Raw genomic sequence first — 18,181 nt, 5'->3', positions numbered from 1 at the left:
ATCCTGTACACATTTCTCTCAGGAATGTGACCTTAACCTAGCCCATTGTGGTCAGTCATTTCCCGGAGTACCTTGACCAACCTGTATTTGTAGTTCTGCTATTCTTTGTCGGAACGACCTGGCTGACTTGCCCCCTGGCTAATTCTTTCTTCGGGTGGCCAGCTAGTTCCTGGAACCTAGGCCTGTGAACCTGCCAACCTTAATTCAGATGAGGGGGTCTCAAGCTTCTCTATGAATTTTTATATCCTCACACTATCTTTATAGAGCTGACAGAGTAGGCTGGGATACCAAGTTTGAGTCAGTCAGAGTCCTTGCTCCACACAAGTAAAGTTGGCTGTCTAGTTACGGTTAAACTGATGAGTTCCTCAACCTTTGGCCAACAACAGAGAGAGTGGTTTCTCAGCTTGGTTTTTTTTTTCCAAGTGAAGGAATTGAGTTAAATGTCATCCAGCAACAAAACCAGGGTATGGTGGAGGACCATGGTTTTCCCTTATCTCCAGAAAGCCCTCCTTGAGGCAGGCTCTGACTAATGGATGCGCTTCGTCCAGCCATCCCATGGCTTTCCTAGGTGATTACAGAGGTGTGGATTCAGGAGAGCTGAGTCATGCCCCTCATAGGGCTCTGACACATGATGGTTACTGGGAGAGGCTAGTGGCAGGAAGCCTGACCTCTCGGGCCAGCCTCCAGGGTTGCCCAGAGCTTGTCTGTAACCTCATCCAACAGCGTTTTATGAATGTTCTTGACCACTGGGCCACCCAGCAACTTCTTGAGCATCACTTAGAAGGTGACAGCCCATGGGAAGATCTAGAAGACTGCTGGGCTGCAACTGAGCCACTGAGGAAACTGAATTGCTAAGGGACCTATGCCAGCAAATGGATATTCCTGAGAAGGGCTGATCCAGGTGCTTTGAGCTGCACGTTTTGTTCCAGAGTCACCTGGGTTTTCCAAATCTTTGTGAGACAGCTGGCAGGTGGCTCCGGGATGCAGCTGTTTCTCTCTTGTGTGTTTGCTTACATCGTCCCTGCTTCCCTCATGTAAATGCTTAAGGTCTCAGGTATATCACAACCCTCTAGTCTCAGTGGCTTAGGTCCTACAGTGATGAAAAATATCATAGCCTTGGCACAGGTACCCTGTGATCACCCATCACAGTGCCTGCCTCAGTCGTGGATGCTGAGGGAAAGTCTCAAGAGTGGATTCTGTTATATTAGGTTTCTTAAACTTATGATTTCCAAGCAGGGGTGTCTGCCAAGGGTCTGCTGGTCTCTGGGGGCATTTTGTATGGCATGCTGGGATGTTGGAACTGGGATCTACTTCTTCACAAATGCAGCCTGAGTAAAGAGCCACCGTGAGCTCTGATTCCACTCCAATCAGATGCAATTCCATAGTATACCCCCTTAATGAGGGTTAATGACATTAATCACTGCCCCCTTCACTTAGGAGCATGCTCAAGAGGAGCTAATTGCGACGTAATGGCCCAGGAATAACTGAGACTCTGGCAGAACTGCAGAGGAGTGTGTCCCCTTTTCTCACCCGCCCCTCCACCCTAGCCCTGCCGCCACCTTGCTTCCTTTCCTCTTTAGAAGCTTCCGTGCATCCTGGGTTCACTGTCATGGAGAGCCCAGGCTGGGTTTTAAGTGTGATTGCAGGCAAGTCTATCACGTTTGACAACTGCAACTGCTCTGTGGAATATGGTAGGACAGACTTCCCACAAGGCCTGAGTGACAGGTCTCTCCTCTGTGCCCCTAGCCCCTGCCAAAGGGTGCAATTGCAGAATCCAAAGAAAACATAGGTGATTGGGCCCAGAAGTTTCTCTTTTAGGATTTTTCTTGGATAACTGCATTCTCTGGTGTACACAGACCAAGACTTGAGGGGCAGTAAAGGTCTCTGCGTCTGCTCATATGTGCTGCCCTCCACGTACAGACATGGACTGGGATGTGTGTGGCTGGAGGACACTGAATGGTTAGTTTTCCTGTGGGCCATGGGCCATGCTGCTGGGACCTGAAGAACTAGGATGTCTGGCTTAGCCTGTTAGTGGGAGACATGTTGACTCTGTTGTACCCCAGTTAGACGGGGCATCCTTAGTGTTGAAATGAAATCACCCCATCTCGGTAATCTCTTTCTGTAACTAAGCCCCTCAACACTATTTTAAAGTATTCTTTCCCACCAAATAGCCTGTCATGATTTTGCAAAATTTAAATTTCTGTTTTGATCCCTTACCTCACCTCTACACAAATATTTTTATTTATCTCTTTATAGTTCCTCATTTGGGTTTTTATTGTATTTGCACTTACCCTGTATTATTTTTAAAAAGATTTATCATTTTTAATTATGTGTGTGCATGTGTGTTTCTGTGTAGGTATATACAGGTGAGTGTGGGTGTTGTGAGTGTGGGTGTCTTCAGAGGCTAGAGGGGGTGATAGATTACCTAAAGTTAGGGTTAGGGATATTTGTGAGCTTTGGGGGTGCTAGGAACCCAACCCAGAACTTGTGCAAGCACATACACTGTCAACCGTCTCTGCAGTCCCTACTCCATTTTTTATGTTGTTGTCTTTTGCCAAGTCTTTGGCCTGCAGAGGTCAGGTAACATCTAGGGCCGGTTGTCTCAGAGGTCCAATTATCAGCGGGGACCACCACACTTCCTGAGCCTCATCTAAATGCTAGGAGATTGTCAGACTCCGCAACTGGAGATTTTGCTCAACTCCAGCGACCAAATTACTGAGTCAGTTCAAGGACAACAGCTTTATTTCATTATGTGATATTCATGACTACAGCAAATAATTAATTTATTAAAATATGTGCAACAAAATATACAATGCGTATGGGTTAACAAACAGCTAGTGTACCAACAGTACAATTACAGTGCTCTCACCCCGGGAGAGACCTCCCTATATGTTGTAATCTTGGTGCTAACTAATAGGACAAGTGTAAGAGCTGGGGAGAGTGCGGGGCACGTGGGAAGCAAACTTGATATAGACAGACTTTGCGTGAGTTAAGGAACAGTGGCAAGCAGTAGATATGGCTGGAAGGGACATCTCGCCTGGTGTGCAGCCTCCAAAAGGATAACAGGGAACACAGTGGTTAGGGTACAGTGCCTTGGAGTGGCTGCTTGCATCGTAGCTTCTCTGTGGGCTTCCCCAGGTGGGTAGGGATGAGCCTCTCTCTGACAAGCTGGGGCCGACATGCTGGGGCCGAGATGCTCGGGGTTGGCCGCTGAGGAAGACGTTACTTCTTCTTTTTGCCCTTTTTCCCTTTCTTTCCCTTGTCCTTTTCCTTTTCTTTGTTGCCACCAACTGTTAGTGACAAGACTCGCTTTTTCCCCAGAGGGGTTTTGGCATACCAGTTCTGGAATGAAAAGATGGTTAGGAAATGATCAAATGACATGAATATGCCGAGATAATCCTGGTGGTAAAGATTGTAGGTGCCTGTTAGGAAGGGGACGGTAAGTGGCTCTTAGACATTTGATATGTGTTCAGTACGTTTCCAACTTGGATTCCTGTGACTTGAAATGTGTCCTCTGGTAGTTAGTAGTTTTAGAGAACCACATACCAACTCCTGTGCACAGTCCCGCCTAGTTAAGACAGCCTGAGGGTGTGTCCTTCCTGGTAATGTGTATGGCTTCTGGCTCACATGTGGCCAGCCATTAGTAGCTCAATCGGTAGACACTTGGGACCACAGGAGGCCTCAACATCCTCTGAGGGAGGTGATGTAGAACATGGCACTGATAATACTTTATTCAAAACCTGAGAAACGTTCAGTTTATCACCTTACAGATAATCTCAGCAAATGATGCTAGTTATCCATTTTCTTACAAATTTGTTAACAAAGATATTTTTCCCCCGTTCCTCTGCCCTTCTCTTTCTTCCTCTGCGTGCACGCGCGCGCACTTGTATGCAGGTACTTGGGGAGGCCAGAAGAGGGCATCAGATCCCTTGGAGCTGGAATAAATAATAGCAGTTGTACACCACTTGATGCGGCTGCATAGTTTAACTTGCTGTTACCAAGTTATTTTCTGTGAGTGGGAGACTACTTGAGTCATTTGTCTTCAAATGACTTTGTTTCCGGTCATGTGGGTGCTAGTTTAGCAGGGTATAAATACTAGCTAGATGATCATTCCTCCCCTTACCCCCTGCACTCTGAAGGTATAAGTCACTGTTTTCTAGTGTCTCGTGCTGTCAAAGAAATGTGTGATTGGCTATGCTGATCTTTGGGGCAATTTGATAGCTTTTAAGCTCAGTTTGTTATCTTATTCTTAGACTTGTAATAGTTGACAAAAATGGATTTGCCCGTTTGTCTAACTGGCTGCCTGCAATTTATTTTTAATCTGATACCTCATGCTTTTAATTTGGGAAAATGCTCTGCAAGTATGACTTTAGACTTACCTTATCTTCTTTTCTTCTGGGAATTCTGTTAGTTAAAGGTCAATTCCATTCTACGTGTCTTCTGCAGGTTTTAACTTTACTTTTATAATTCGATCTGTTTTGTTTTTCTGTGATGCCTTCCCTAGGGCCGTTTCCAGTTCTGTGGCTTGCTCTTTGACCTTTTCTAGTCTAAGACCTTATCCTAGTTTTAATTTAATTAACTACTATTTAATTAATTACTATTTTCCATTTATAAGTATCGTTTTATGATTTTAAAAGATAATTATCTTATTATTTAATTTAGTATTTTTTTTTCTGTTTCAAAAGTTCATTTCTAGTGGACATCATATTTTCACTTATTTTCTTGAACATGAAATTATATGTATTCAAAGCATTTTATTCTTTGTGCAATTTAAAATTTATGTTTTGAGATTGTAATATGATTATACCATGTACTCATTCTTTTTCCTATCTCCAAACCTTCCCATGTACCTTTTGATAAATTTCTCAAATCAGGACTCAGAGCAGCACAATTGGGACCTCGACGTCCTGGGACAGTCTCAGTGGTTTAGGTCAAGGTATGGTAGGGCTGTGTGCCTCCTGGAGTCCCCAGAGGAGAGGCTGTTCTCTGGCCTGCTGCAGCTTCTGCAGACCCCTGCTCTTCTGGTCAGTGGTTTCCTGTCCATCCATAGGCTAGTGACTCTGGGCTACTTGAGATGTCAGTGAGTATCCCTTCAACTGTCCCTCCCTCTAACTCTCTTTTGACCTCTTCCTCTCTTTTCAGGCTTCTATTGGACTAGAATAGTTCAGGCTTAGGCTGAGGATCTTAGGGTCAGCTAGCAGCAAACTTACTCTCTCCCTTTACCTCGAAAGCTCTGCAAGCACTGTGTATCAAGATCCCTTTGAGGGACTTCTGCTTACCTCTCCTCATTTCCTTATAGTGCAAGCTCTTTAACCATAAAATAGAAGGCTGCAAGGTCTAAATGATTATACCCTATGGCATTGCATGTTTTCTCCACCACATCCAAGGAACGGGACGGAATGTTCATGGGGAGCTGTGAGCTCAGTAGACACATTCTCAGAAGCACAGCTAGGGAAGATTTATGGACCAGTTGTTGTACCATGTTAGCATTGGTCCTCAAAGCATCCAGAAGTGTGATGACATCATTCCATCTGCCCAACTGTTCAATACATGTGTCACTAACAAATCTATGAAAGATCTACTTGGGGCTAGGCACTGTGCCTGGTGCCACACTATGATTGGGGAATAGGGTGATGGTGGGAAATGATTCGGTTTCTTTAGAGATGAACAGATGATTTAATCTGTCAGGAACAGAGGTGAGAAGGATGCGCATTTGTACCTGGAGTCACAGTTAGTCCTCAAACAACCAGCACAGGAGAAACTCCCAGAGATCAATTTGCAAAGTTACAAAAAAAAAAAGCTTTAGGTTTTAACATGCTAAACCACATTTCTCAAAAATAATTAGGAAAATCAGTGTTTAAGGGGTAAAAAAAAGGGGGGAAGTTTCAGAAAAGATTATGCCTCTGGAAGATAATGAATATTTTTAAAACTAATATAAACAGTTAAGCCACCAGAATGCCAATTTAAACAGTTCACAGGATAGAATAGAAAAACTTGCCAGGTGGTGGTGCTGGTGGCAGCACAGGCCTTAATTCTAGCACCAGGGAGGAAAGGCAGTGAATCTCTGAGTTTGAGGCCAGCCTGGTCTACAGAGTAAATTCTAGGACATCTAGGGCTACATAGAAAACAGACAATGGGAAAACATTGATGTTTACATTACAATTCATAGCAACAGCAAAATTACAGTTATGAAGTAGCAATGAAAATAATTGTATGGTTGGGGATCAATCATCATAAACATGAGGAACTGTATTAAAGGGCTGTAGCATTAGGAAGGTTGAGAACCACTGCTCTAAAGGAAAGAAAGAAGCCTTTGAGGAATGCCCACCAGCCTAGGCACTAGGTCAAGGCTTCCCACTATGCTTTGGTTCAGCTTCACAGATGAAGAAATTCTGGCCCTCGGCGGCTTCATTCCCTTAAGAAAGAAGGACATGAGATGAAGTCTCTTTAGGTCTCCTCTGGATCTAAAACCTCCCACGAATGCACTGGAATGTTTCCCAACACTGGCAAATGGAGTTTTGATGATGTGTATCATGTTTCTTACTGTATGTACACAGGAGACTGAGAAAGGAAGGACACTGTGAGGAGAGGGACCAGAGAGCTTCAGCTTGAAAGATGAGTCAGGCATAGTTTTCCCTGTCTCAAACTTGTTCCCTGATATGAAATGTGAAGCAAAAGCAAATGGGAGGGAAATGGGGAGGGAGGAGAGAGGGAAGATGGAGGAGGAAGGGAGAGGGAGATGGAGATGGGGAGGGAGGGGGAGATGGAGATGGGGAGGGAGGGGGAGATGGAGATGGGGAGTTGGAGGAGAAAGGGAGGGGGAGAGGGAGATGGAGATGGAGAGGGGCAGGGAGAAGGAGAGGGAGGGGAGAGGGAGAGAGAGAGAGAGAGAGGAAGAGGTTTTGTTTTTGGTAGGCAAGGTTGGAGGCTGAAACCAGGGCCTTGTACATTCTAGGCAAATGCTGTGCCACTGAGGCTGTGCCACTGAGGCTGTGCCACTAAGGCTGTGCCACTGAGCATCCTTACCTTCCCAGCTCCGAAATCAGTGGCTTTCAAGCTATCACTTAATTCCACAATTTAGCTGTTACTCCCGTAGCCACAGATCAACCTAGAAGACGTGTACTCTACTTCCCAGGCGCAAGTAAATGCCTGAGGTGCAAAAGACTCTATGAGTTTCAAATTTCTTCCCAGGGGCAGGACTCAAATCCACAGAGGCCAGGACAATGGAGGGAGTGGGAGCTCATGGGGCAAGTGTTTGCCTAGGATTTGGCTGGCAGGGTGCTCCGTTACCTTAAAATTCTCCTCCTCCTCTCTGTACACAGGGTTCATGTTGGTCATCATGGTGATAAACTCGATGGCAGTGAGTGGCTTGTTAGCCTGCTGCCGGATTCTGCGTTCTGTGAGCACCTCTTTGACCACCTGGACAATCTGTCCCTGTGTGAAGCCATCAGTGACCTTAGATAGGCAACTGATGTTCAAGGCGTTGGTGAGCTCACCTCCGTGGCGTAGAATGATTTGTTTCCACAGAACTGTCACATCCAAGATAGTGGGAAAGACAGAGAACAAAATTACCGTGGAGCCAGGCTCTCCATTCAAACCCCAGTCTCACAGAGAAACCAACCCTGGCTGGTTTGCAAGTCAAATGAGCAGACAGTTGAATCTGTTAGATTCCTCTCCTCTGGAGGATTTTCCAGCAGGGGCATGCTTACTGGAGACCCCCAGGTCTGTGGTTCCAACTCAGGTCTCTTGTAAATTGACAAAGAAAAACAAAACTTGTGTGGTTTAATGTGAATGTGGCAACTTTTAAAATGGGAAATTGACCCTGGGTATGTGTGGTTTCACTGCACCTCCGAGTGTTGTGTTTCCGTGAGAGTTTGGATAAGTGGGAGATGAATGACTTTCTCTTTTTAATTATAAGGTTCATTTCTTGTATTATTGTTGAAACTGGAATAAGAATATAAATTCCCGTTTTCTATTAGCTGGTGCCAGGTTCCACACAGTAACACCACACACGGGACCAAAGAGAGCAAGTGTACTTTCTGCCTTTTCCCCTGATGGCTGTCAACATGCTGGCTGACTGCAGCTCCTCAGATGGCTGCTGGGGTTGGGGAACCTTTCTGTTAGAGGTACTTCCTGCCTATGAGAAAGGGATGCCTTTTCTACCATGATGATGAAGCCAGAGACCTTTTAGGAACGTATCTACACTATGACCTAAGTGCTTGGAGGTGCCTGGAAATTTTTTTTTTTTTTTTTGGTCACGGACTCCAATTGCCTGTGATGTCTGTTGACAGCTTCCCATTAAAGACTACAGTTTTGTCATGCAACTGAAGCTGATTAGCCCAAAGCTAAGCCTAATCCTGTAGTCCTTTAAGATGACCACAGCATCTCTTTGCAGTGTAAAATATGTGTAATAAGGAAAAGGAAAAGTGAATGAGGTGAGGAGGGAGGGGAGCACTGAGGAGAATGGAGTCTTCTATACTGCTGTGGGAGCAGGGTCCTCGCCTCTCTGCTCCTCCCAGCCTAGCCTCCTCACTGGCCCCTGTTGTGCACAGCCTCTTGTTTCTCCTCATCTCTTCATACTTTCTTCATTTCCCCTCACCTCTACCCAGCCTTCAGCACTGTTCCCTCTTCTTTTTACCTGTTATGTCACCTGTGACACCCACCAACCCCCCTTCCCTCTGTTCTTCTGGCCTGGCTGGCTGTGAAGAACCACTGTGGGCCGACATGACAGACAAGCCCCAGATGGATAGAGACCTAACAGGTCCTAGTGTCTTCCTTCCTGTGTGTGTAGCGTGGATTTTATGAAGCCAGGATCACATCTGTTGCAGATGAAGTGATTAACAACCTTGGCCCCTGAAGTGCTCACATTCGTCTAAACCAGTGGTCCTCAACCTTCCTAATGGTGTGACCCTTTAATATAGTTCTCCTAACCATAAAGTTATTTCATAGCTACTTTGTAACAATGATTTCGCTATTGTTATGAATCATGATATAAACATTTGATATGTAAGATCTCTGATATTCGACTCTCCAAAGGGGTCGTGACCACAGGCTGAGAAACACTGTTCTGAACTCATCCACAGCTCTCCTGCTCTACTCGCCTGCAAGCTGGCCCTTGGTGCCTCGTGGAAAGTCTTAATGATACTTGCCGTATCTGGAAGCATAGTCAGGTCTAGGAACCAAAATAATCTTTTGGTATACTCTGCAGAAAGGCTGGAGCTCAGCGTCGAAAGGTCGATGTGTGGTCCCCACAATCAGGATCCTATCATCCGGTTTCAGGAGCTTCAGGAGTTTGGGGAGGTATCTTTTTAGGCGTTTTGGTTCATTCTGGAAGGAGGAGACAGGAGAAAGATTAAGTCACGGGGAGAAGAAAACTGAGAGCGGAGAACATGAAGGGGCACGTGTGGTGGTGTGCACTCGGCGAGGCCACTTCGAGGCTCTGTTCCCAGTTTCTCCAAGTGTGATCCTGGATGCGCCTTGGGAAGAGCCTCCTATGTGGCTGACATTTTCTTGTGGTAATATCCTGCCTTTGGCCTCTGGCATTTGGACTTGGGATTGAGAAGGAAGGAAAGGAAGCACCTGCTGGAGGACCCAAGACCGTGACTCTCAATGGGCCATCCCAGAAAGCTGATTTCTAAGAGGAAGGAGCCCACTTTTTCTGAGCTGTCTAGAAGATGGACTCAAGTTTTCCTTTGCTGCTCAAGGCACTATGAGGACTCAAGGTCCTGGCTCTCATGCCACCAAGTACTCTGCCACTATGTCAGCAGCTCAGTGGCAGCTCCAGGGCGTAGTATTTCAGTGTTATATCCACACTGTTATGGTTTGTATATGCTCAGCCCAGGGAGTAGCATTATTAGAAGGTGTGGCTTTGTTGGAGTAGGTATATCACTGTGGGTGTGGGCTATAAGACCATCATCCTAGCTGCCTGGAAGTCAGTCTTATCCCATCGGCCTTTAGATGAAGATGTAGACCTCTCAGCTCTGCCTGTACCATGCCTGCCTGGATGCTGCCATGCTCCTGCCTCGATGATAATGAACTGATCCTCTGAGCCTGTAAGCCAGCCCCAATTAAATATTGTTCCCACAAGAGTTGCCTTGGTCATGGTGTCTGTTCATAGCAGTAAAACCCTAACTAAGACACACACTGAGAGGGAGAAGATGGAGTGTGGATGAGTTCTGCTTGGACCCCAGAGAGAAGCAGAGCTGGCCCTGCTGCCATGGGCAGTGCCTGCATTGGAGTTACATCTCACTGGTACAGCTAGATGAGGAGGAAGCATGGGAAGGTAACTTAGGTAGAGATGCCCACACCCAGGTTTGGTCATCATGGCTCCTGTTAACTAGTGACTACCAGTATTCTGCATCCTGTCATGAACTTAGTGGTCAATTGGTGTCTCCTTTGGGAAGATGTAGATTTTAGCTCATTAGAATTGGGGGCTTCATTATTTTGTCTAGGTTTCTTGAATTTCCACACAAACTTAGGATTAGCTTTAAATGTGTGTGAGTCAGCTGCCATGCTTGTGAGGGTTGCACTGCACCGGTAGGTGGATCTTGGGGGAGATACCATCTGTGCTGGTTAGTTTGTCAGCACAAGCTAGGGGCATCTGGGAAGAGGGAACCTCAGTGGAGAAACTGCCTCCATCAGATTGGCCTGTGAGCACATCTGTGAGGCATCTCTTGATTAATGCTTGGTGGGAGGTCCTAGACTACTGTGGGTGGTGCCACCCCTGGGCAGGTGATCTGAGTTGTTAAGAAAGCAGAATTGAGAAAGTCACGAGGGCCATGCCAGTGAGTGGCGTTCCTCCGTGGTCTCTGCTTCAGTTCCTGACCCTGGGTCCTGCTTGAACTCCTGCCCTGGCTTCCCTTAATGCACTCGTAAGATATAATAAATCTTTTCCTTCATTAAGTTGGCTTGGGTCAGTGCTTTATCACAGCTAGCAACCTAACTGGACCCATCTTAGCAACATTAAGCCTTCAACCCACACAGACCGAATGTCTTTAGGTCTTCGAAATCTCTCAAGGGTTTTGTGAGGGGGCTTGTGCTACTTCTGTGCTGTGGTCCTTTTCAAAAGCATTTTCTATGGGGCGGAGAGGGAATGGTGCCAGGTTGAGTGGAAATGGGGAGGGTAGACAAGGCCTTTAAGGGGCAAAGTAGAGCAAACAAGCCCTGTAGGGGTGGATAGGATGTAAGGGGTGCACATGTGAGCCCCCTAAAGACTGGTGGAGAAAGGATTGACCTGAGGGTTCTGGAAGCCTGGAAACAGGAACACACCTGCATGGCTGAGTTCGTTCACCCTTAGTAGCCCAGTTGCTATGGTGATGGCGGTGCCCACTTTCACCTTTCTGAGGTGGGATATTGCTACTTGCTTGTCCTGAAATGGCAGGGAGATCTGAAATTAAGTAGCCTATTTGGATGACAAATGTTGATCCTCGGTGGCATCCGCGGTGACACTGTCACACTGAGGGGGTGTGCATTCTCTTGAGTGGGGAATGGGGAAGCAGGGGTGTGTTCATCCGGTCCACAGCTCCCCAGTGCTCAGGCCAGTACAGTTCCATTTCAGAGCTGTTCATTCAGCACGGGCCTGCTCATCAATCATGCTGGGAAACAGCTCCTGATTAGCTGGCCACCTCACAGCCACCACCCCCCACGGCTGGCCTGCCAGTCTCTCACGACTGTATTACCGTGTGCAATTTCAAATTAGTGGCTAGCGTCCACACGGCAATTTCAATTTGCTTTTCTGCAGTTAGCTCCACAAAATGAGCGTCGCAGCCAGCACCAACAAAGCAAGCAATTCCCCGGTGGAGACCTATTGTGGCAGTAAGGAAGGCTGGGGCCAGATGAAGTAACAAAGGGTAATGGTGCAGCAAACGCAGGAGCAGGCGCCCTTGTCTCAGTCTGCGCCTCCGTCTCTGACGTGACTGACTGTCTGCTTACAGCAACGTCATGAGGCAGGCACCAGCAAGGGTCTGCCAGGGCAGAGCTGGGCTCTTCAAAGCAGCATGGGTGGACCCCCGCTCCCCCCCCCCCCCAAGATTGAACTTTTCTGAACATTCTGAGGTGGCTGGGCTGACACGGAGGAACAGGAGTGAGCAGCAGAAGGAAGAGGAAGAGGAAGAGGAAGAAGAGGAAGAACAGGAAGAGGAGGAGAAACAGGAGGAGGAGGAGGAGGAGGAGGAGGAGGAGGAGGAGGAGGAGGGGAGGAAGAGTAATTCCAGAATTTTTCATCTTTGGCTCCTAAGACAGGTCTTCAAAGGCAGGTCCCTGGAGAAGTCTAGCATGGTCCCAGAGGAGCTACGGGAGACAGAGAAGGATGGATGGCTGGACCTGTAGCTGAAGCAAAAGTCATCTCTGCACTGAGGCTCTTCCAGTTGTGTGATTTGTGGTCTTCAAAAGCAGGGAATTCCCCTGACGGCCAAGGATTTGCGTGAACAGAGCAAACGTTTAATTTGTCCACAGTGAGGCTGTGCCTCCGGAACCTTCCATGTTCTACAGAACAGACCCAGCTATGGATGGCCTTTGTGAGACAAGACAGGAAGGGTGGATGTAGGGCTTGGAGAGGTGGTTCATCTGTACATCTGTACCACTGACTTTTCCGTCTCTGCCGGCTTCTGGCCTTGCTGGTTTCCTGTGTGAGGTGTCTATCTCATCTTGCTGCCCATGCGCCTTTGGATCTCTCATTAACCACATTCCTCAGATTTTTTTTTTTTTTGGACTTGGTTTGCTATAAAGCTAAGGGCTCTTGGGAGAGGAAGCCAGACAAATTTCCTGAACTCAGAGGTTCTTCTGGCTGATGACTCAATAAGAGAGGTCAAATTACTTGATGACAGACACACAGCTAACTAAGGAGAATGGCAGAACCGGCCCGTAGCCCAGGCTTCCCGAGTTTCATATCACCCAAGCTGTTGTTATCTGGGAGAATGAATCACTATGTCTATTAGCAATTCACACTATGATGACATCATATATGCGAACCCTGGTTAAGCACAGCCCTGCATTGCTCCTTACACTTCAGACTCGGACCTTTTTTTTCTTCCCACAATGTCTCAACATGGTCGGCAGAGGGCGCTAACCACTGGCTTCCCAGATGAACTATATGTAACAAATGAGTCTTCCTAAGAGCTTTTGAAATGACAGGGCAATCAGGGCTCATTTGGAGAAGCAAAGATTGAGCTTTTGGGCTTTACCCAAATCACCTCTACCTGCTGAAAATGATGTATAATACATAAGTGATTAAAATCCTTACCGATTTAATCAGAAATTCACAGCTAACCACTATTTGCTTTGGTACAAATTGGTGTGGAATAACAAGCCCCAGTATCTGTGATTTTTTTTTAACTTGTGGGAAATTTTCTGGTGATTTGTGGGGGGAAGTGTGGGGGAGGGGGCCATTGAAAGGAGAGAAAAGGAGGAAGGAAGCAATTGAGACGGAGCTCCCCAGAGGCTCTGGATGCAGGGCACTTAGCTGTGCTGTTGATGGCCTTTGTTGGAGAATTTCAGGCCGTTTGCTATTTATTATTATGAACAATAGGAAATGGTAATAATAACTCTGTGTGTGCCTCTGGTCGTAACTGAGCAAAGTTCTCTGAATTGTTTCTTTCTGAATGATGTTTGGACTGAAAAACTTCCCTCCTTCGGTTCTTTCTGCTTTTTTTTTCTCCCAAATTATGCCTCATAAAAACCAAGGCACTGGCTTCTTTCAAACACTGACAAGCACATATGGCAGAGAGACCCTTCTGTGAAAGGACTTAAAGCCCCCAGTCTCCTTGGAAAGTGAAGTTTCTTGAAATGTGAAGATTTGCCCCCCCCATGCCTCCCCAGGGTAAATGTCAGAGAATGAAAACTGAGGCCAGGAGGACTCACCCGTTTCTCCGCCTGTGGGACTTTTTTGTAGAAGGTTTTCTCTGTGTCTTGGATCCACACCACGGAAGGCTGAAGCTGGCGAGCCACCTGCAGAGGACAAGAGCCAGCCTAGAGGTGAACATGTTTCTTCCCGAGGGACACTTGTCCTCCTTCCCTGAAGCATGACTGGGGTCATCCCTGGTGTACCTTGGGGAAGGCAAGCCCTCGATGTCATCTGGAAGTGAGCTTGTCCACCTGCCTCCTCGAGGCTATCATCCATGCATTTTGCATCTCAGTACCTGCCCAGGAGGTGGGGCCATGGGGTGGGACAGGCCTCCACCACTGTAGTCCCATCTTAATGGACACATTCCTGTATCAGAGTCCAGAGCCCCTGCCTGGTTTGGTTTGTCATAAGCCACTGGTTCTCAGCTGAATGTGAATGGAAACCGGGCCACGTGCTCTAACCACAGGCTACTCACATTCTCAGGTTCATTCACATTTGCTTGCTATGAGAAGACAGTTTCATCACAGGCTCCTGTGATGCTATTTGTGTGTTTCCGTTCACCTGTGCCTTTGTGACTGAGGCTCCCCTGCAGGATGGTAGCTCTGGGCCTTTCTAGAGCGAACAGGGATTCATGGCAGAGTTGGGACTGGACTTAACCAAGGCATGTGAATAATTGCCACCTGCCTAACAATCTCTTCAAAGCACCCGCCTAGTCGTGGAGTTCAGGTATTTTTGCAACAATTTGTGCTTTGTGTGAAACTGTGGCAGGTGAAGGCAATCGTAGCTATAGCATACAGCCAGTGTTAGGAGCTCTAATTCATACATTTCTTGAAACATTATTGCGGCAACATTACTTACTCACTGACTGATAGAATAGTCATCAGGGACGTATGGCCAAGTCTGTTTCCCTGGCATTATATGCCAACTGAGAAAATAGATTATGTATCTTCAGAGACAAAGTAGATGTTGACTGAACTCGATCCTATACCTAGGTCACATGCATCTGTGTCCCCCAACACACTAGGACACTCAGCAAACTGTAGGAGCCAGCACAGTTGGGGAGGTATTAGGCTTTTAGACCCTGGGCCATAGAGATTGAGAATTCAAGTCTTATTCTAAAACCTCAGTCCTCAGATGGTGTGGACTGTAACCAAGGGTGGTCCAGCAGTGAGCAGTTGGGCTGCTTTGTACCAGGCACAGGGCATAGACACTGCACACGTCAGAGCCAGCATGCATGTAACACAGCCACCCCTTGTAGGGGCCTATCTGGGATTCATATGCATGTGATGTCCTCAACTCAACCGCATAGAGTATGTCCCATTAAAACACCCTGCTTATGGACAGCCCCTAGGTAAAAAGCTAGTATAGTGGTATATGTATCCCAGTGTTGGGAGCTAGAGACAGAAGGATCCCTGGAGCCAAAGCAGGCAGATCCAGTTTCAGTGAGAGACCTTGTCTTAAAAAATAAGGTGGTGAATGATTAAGGAAGACAAACAATGCTGACCTCTTGTTCCACACACATGGACAGGTAAGTACATTCACACACACAGACAAACACACACACACACACACACACACACACACACACACACAGGTACAGGCGCATACATGCACACACATACATACACACACACACATGCACTCATGCACACACACACATACACACACACACTTGTGCATATGCACAGGCATAGGCACAGGATCATGCACACACACACACGCACTGGTGCACACACACTTACATGCGCACACACATACACACCCATGCACATACAGTCCTTCAGACTGTGCTAGTAACAGATTGAAACAGCTTGTGTCTGGCCTGGCCCTTCTTAGGCATCTCCCTTCTCTCGAAATCCCAAGCCCACCACTGCCGTCCCCTCAGACTCTGGTGTAGCTTTGCACGGCTTGCTAGTGAAGGTGAGGCTGCCCGGTGGGGGATGAAAATATCTCAAACCAATGATCTGAGGAGTGACCAGGACAAACCAGCCACCCACCCTGCAGCTGTCACCCTTGGGGCTGATCCATGCTACAGGATAAAGGGACACCTTCTCTGTTCTCCTCTCTCTCATCTGTAGTCTTTTATTTAATAAAATCAGTGCCCAGAGATGTCAAAGCAACTTATTAAATGACCCTGAAGCTTCAATATCCTACGAGTCTCTAGGGAAGGCTGCATGTGCACTGCAGACTGGGGGGAGCAGCGATCCTCCTCCAGACCTGCAGTGCGGAATCCATCATGTTTGGGTGGTGAGGACTCAGAGAGAGGGGCAGAAACAGTGCAGGATGTAGGCTCCCCGTGAACAGTGCCATCCTGGCTGGGAAGCCATGAGAGGGGACAATCAGAGGGAGGCCGTATCAGGGAGTGCTGGCTGCCAGCCTGTGCTTAGAATTTTACTCCGCCATGTGTGGGTGTACGAGTCGGTGGACGGTACATGAGGGAGCGAGAGAGGAGCCAGAGTAAGATCAGCCTCCTCTCCCCACGGCACACTAGCTTTCCTTGGGATGATACTGGAGATGCTAGTCAAGTGATTCTCAACCTGTGGGTCGCGACCCCTCTGGGGGTCAAACTACCCTTTCACAGGGGTCTCCTAAGACCGTGGGAAAATGCAGACATTTACATTATGATTCATGACAGTAATAAAATTAAACTGCAGTTATGAAGCAGCAACAAAAGTAGCTGTATGGTTGTGGGTCAGCACAACATGAGGAACCATGTTAAGGGGCCGCGGCACTAGGAAGGTGGAGAGCCACTGCTCTAGATCATGTCCTGGCTGAGAAATGGCATTTAAGTGTCTGGGTGCCATCTGCCGTCAGAGTTTTTAAATTTTAAAAGTTATGATTATGGGTGGTTATTTGAGGCCATTTTCATACATATGTGTAATACATATGTATACTTTGAGCAGATTACCCTACACTTCTTTCTCTCCCATCACTCCCTCCCTTTTCCCATGACCCTCCCCTCTCTACTACTCCCTCTCCCCTCACTTCCTGTCTACCTTCATTGGGCCTACAATCACCTGTCCTCTATTCTGTCAGCCTAGCAGAAAGGTCATGAGAAACATAGTCACCTTGCTCCTGGGGGCATGAATCTCTAATTCTCCTGTCCTTTCTGTGGGGAAGCTGAGTGGAGGTGGCCACAGGACTTCCAGTGCCTGTGCAGTGCTGGGCAGAGAGGAGAGGCCTGGATAGCTTGGCAGTGAGGTAGGATTAGAGGAACAGAGGCTGCATTTCATGGTGACTGAAGACGTAGGGGTGAGGAACTGAGGAGAGGGAGTAGCTTTCCCAATTCTGACCTGAATGTAGAATGAAAATTATGTTCTCTTTCTTCCTTTAGAGGCCGAGGGCAGAGAAGTTCTGAGGCACTGTATGGAGTGACTGGGCCATAAAGACCAGTCTTTAATGCAGGGACCAATTTCAAGGAGCTAGGACCGAAAGGATCTGGGAAAGCAGGAGAGGGCAGGTGTGAACCTGCAAGTGGTTCAAGGACAGTGAAGAGAGGGTGGTAGGGACAAGAGGGATGAAGACTGGAGGCACAGATTAAAGCAGACAGAGCTTCGAGGTTTCCAGATGGCCATACTGGAAGGAGAAAGTACCTATCCTGCTCTGGGTGGGAGTCAGGGTCTTGGGCACTGGGTATAACTCATAGCACAAAAGGCTTTTTAGGGTGGTCCCAAAGGGGCCAGAGGCAGGAGCCATGTGATAGAATTTGTTTACATATTAGAAGCCATGGATAGCCTGGGAAGACTCCAAGGTTCTATCTGTGTTAAGGTCAGTGTGTGAGAACTGCTATAGTTGGCACTAAGCTGAGAAGCAGGCCACCTTGGCTCTGGGGGCAGTGGGCATGGCTGAAGGACATTGGAAAGGACAAGGTGGGATGGAATAGAGGCTTCTGAAGGGAGCAGGAGAATCAGAAGTGGGGAGTGCCTGGGAGGGCTGGAATGGACTCAGGGGCATAGAGTTGGTCATACATACAAGAAGTAGATATGGAGTGACCAAGGGGACAGTGACATTAGAAAGGACCAGACGAGGGAGGAAATGGTGAGGTCAGTGTGTGCCACCGTGAGCTTGTGGGAACCTGACATCAGAAAGGACCAGTTGTCCAGGAGGGAGATTATCCAGGAATGCAAGGATCTGCAGGAGGAGAGAAGGGTTGGATAGCTTATGGCTGGGACAGCCCAAGGACTGACTATTCCAGGAAGCCAACGATGAAGGAAGACGGGGCCTTGGAGGGCAAGCCATCCTGGAAGCAGGCGCAAGATGGAATAGTTGGCTGTTAGCAACGATGGCCAGGAAGTCGAGCAGCTAGGATGTCACTGGTGGTCTTGACAAGACTTCAGGGGA

General features: G+C 47.5%; 1 protein-coding gene across 2 annotated transcripts in view; it reads right to left on the bottom strand.

The window, feature by feature from the left end:
• Positions 1 to 2,720: 2,720 nt before the first annotated feature.
• Iqca1 (IQ motif containing with AAA domain 1) overlaps positions 2,721 to 18,181 on the bottom strand; it is a 106,591-nt gene continuing 91,130 nt past the window's right edge. Inside the window, exons 16-19 of one of the 2 annotated variants that reach the window (XM_028755405.1) lie at positions 13,858 to 13,944; positions 9,150 to 9,327; positions 7,291 to 7,529; positions 2,721 to 3,342 (exon numbers count right to left, since the gene is read on the bottom strand). In XM_028755405.1, coding sequence (XP_028611238.1) covers positions 3,223 to 3,342; positions 7,291 to 7,529; positions 9,150 to 9,327; positions 13,858 to 13,944 — 624 coding nt within the window. In that variant the 3' untranslated portion in view covers positions 2,721 to 3,222. The remainder of the gene's footprint in view (positions 3,343 to 7,290; positions 7,530 to 9,149; positions 9,328 to 13,857; positions 13,945 to 18,181) is intronic. The other variant, XM_028755406.1, reaches the window with a different exon arrangement.

The sequence above is a fragment of the Grammomys surdaster genome, unplaced genomic scaffold, assembly GCF_004785775.1.
Source record: "Grammomys surdaster isolate TR1022 unplaced genomic scaffold, NIH_TR_1.0 126059, whole genome shotgun sequence".
NCBI lineage: Eukaryota > Metazoa > Chordata > Mammalia > Rodentia > Muridae > Grammomys > Grammomys surdaster.
The sequence above is the reverse complement of the archived record's forward strand: the minus strand, read 5'-3'. Positions and strand labels throughout refer to the sequence as shown.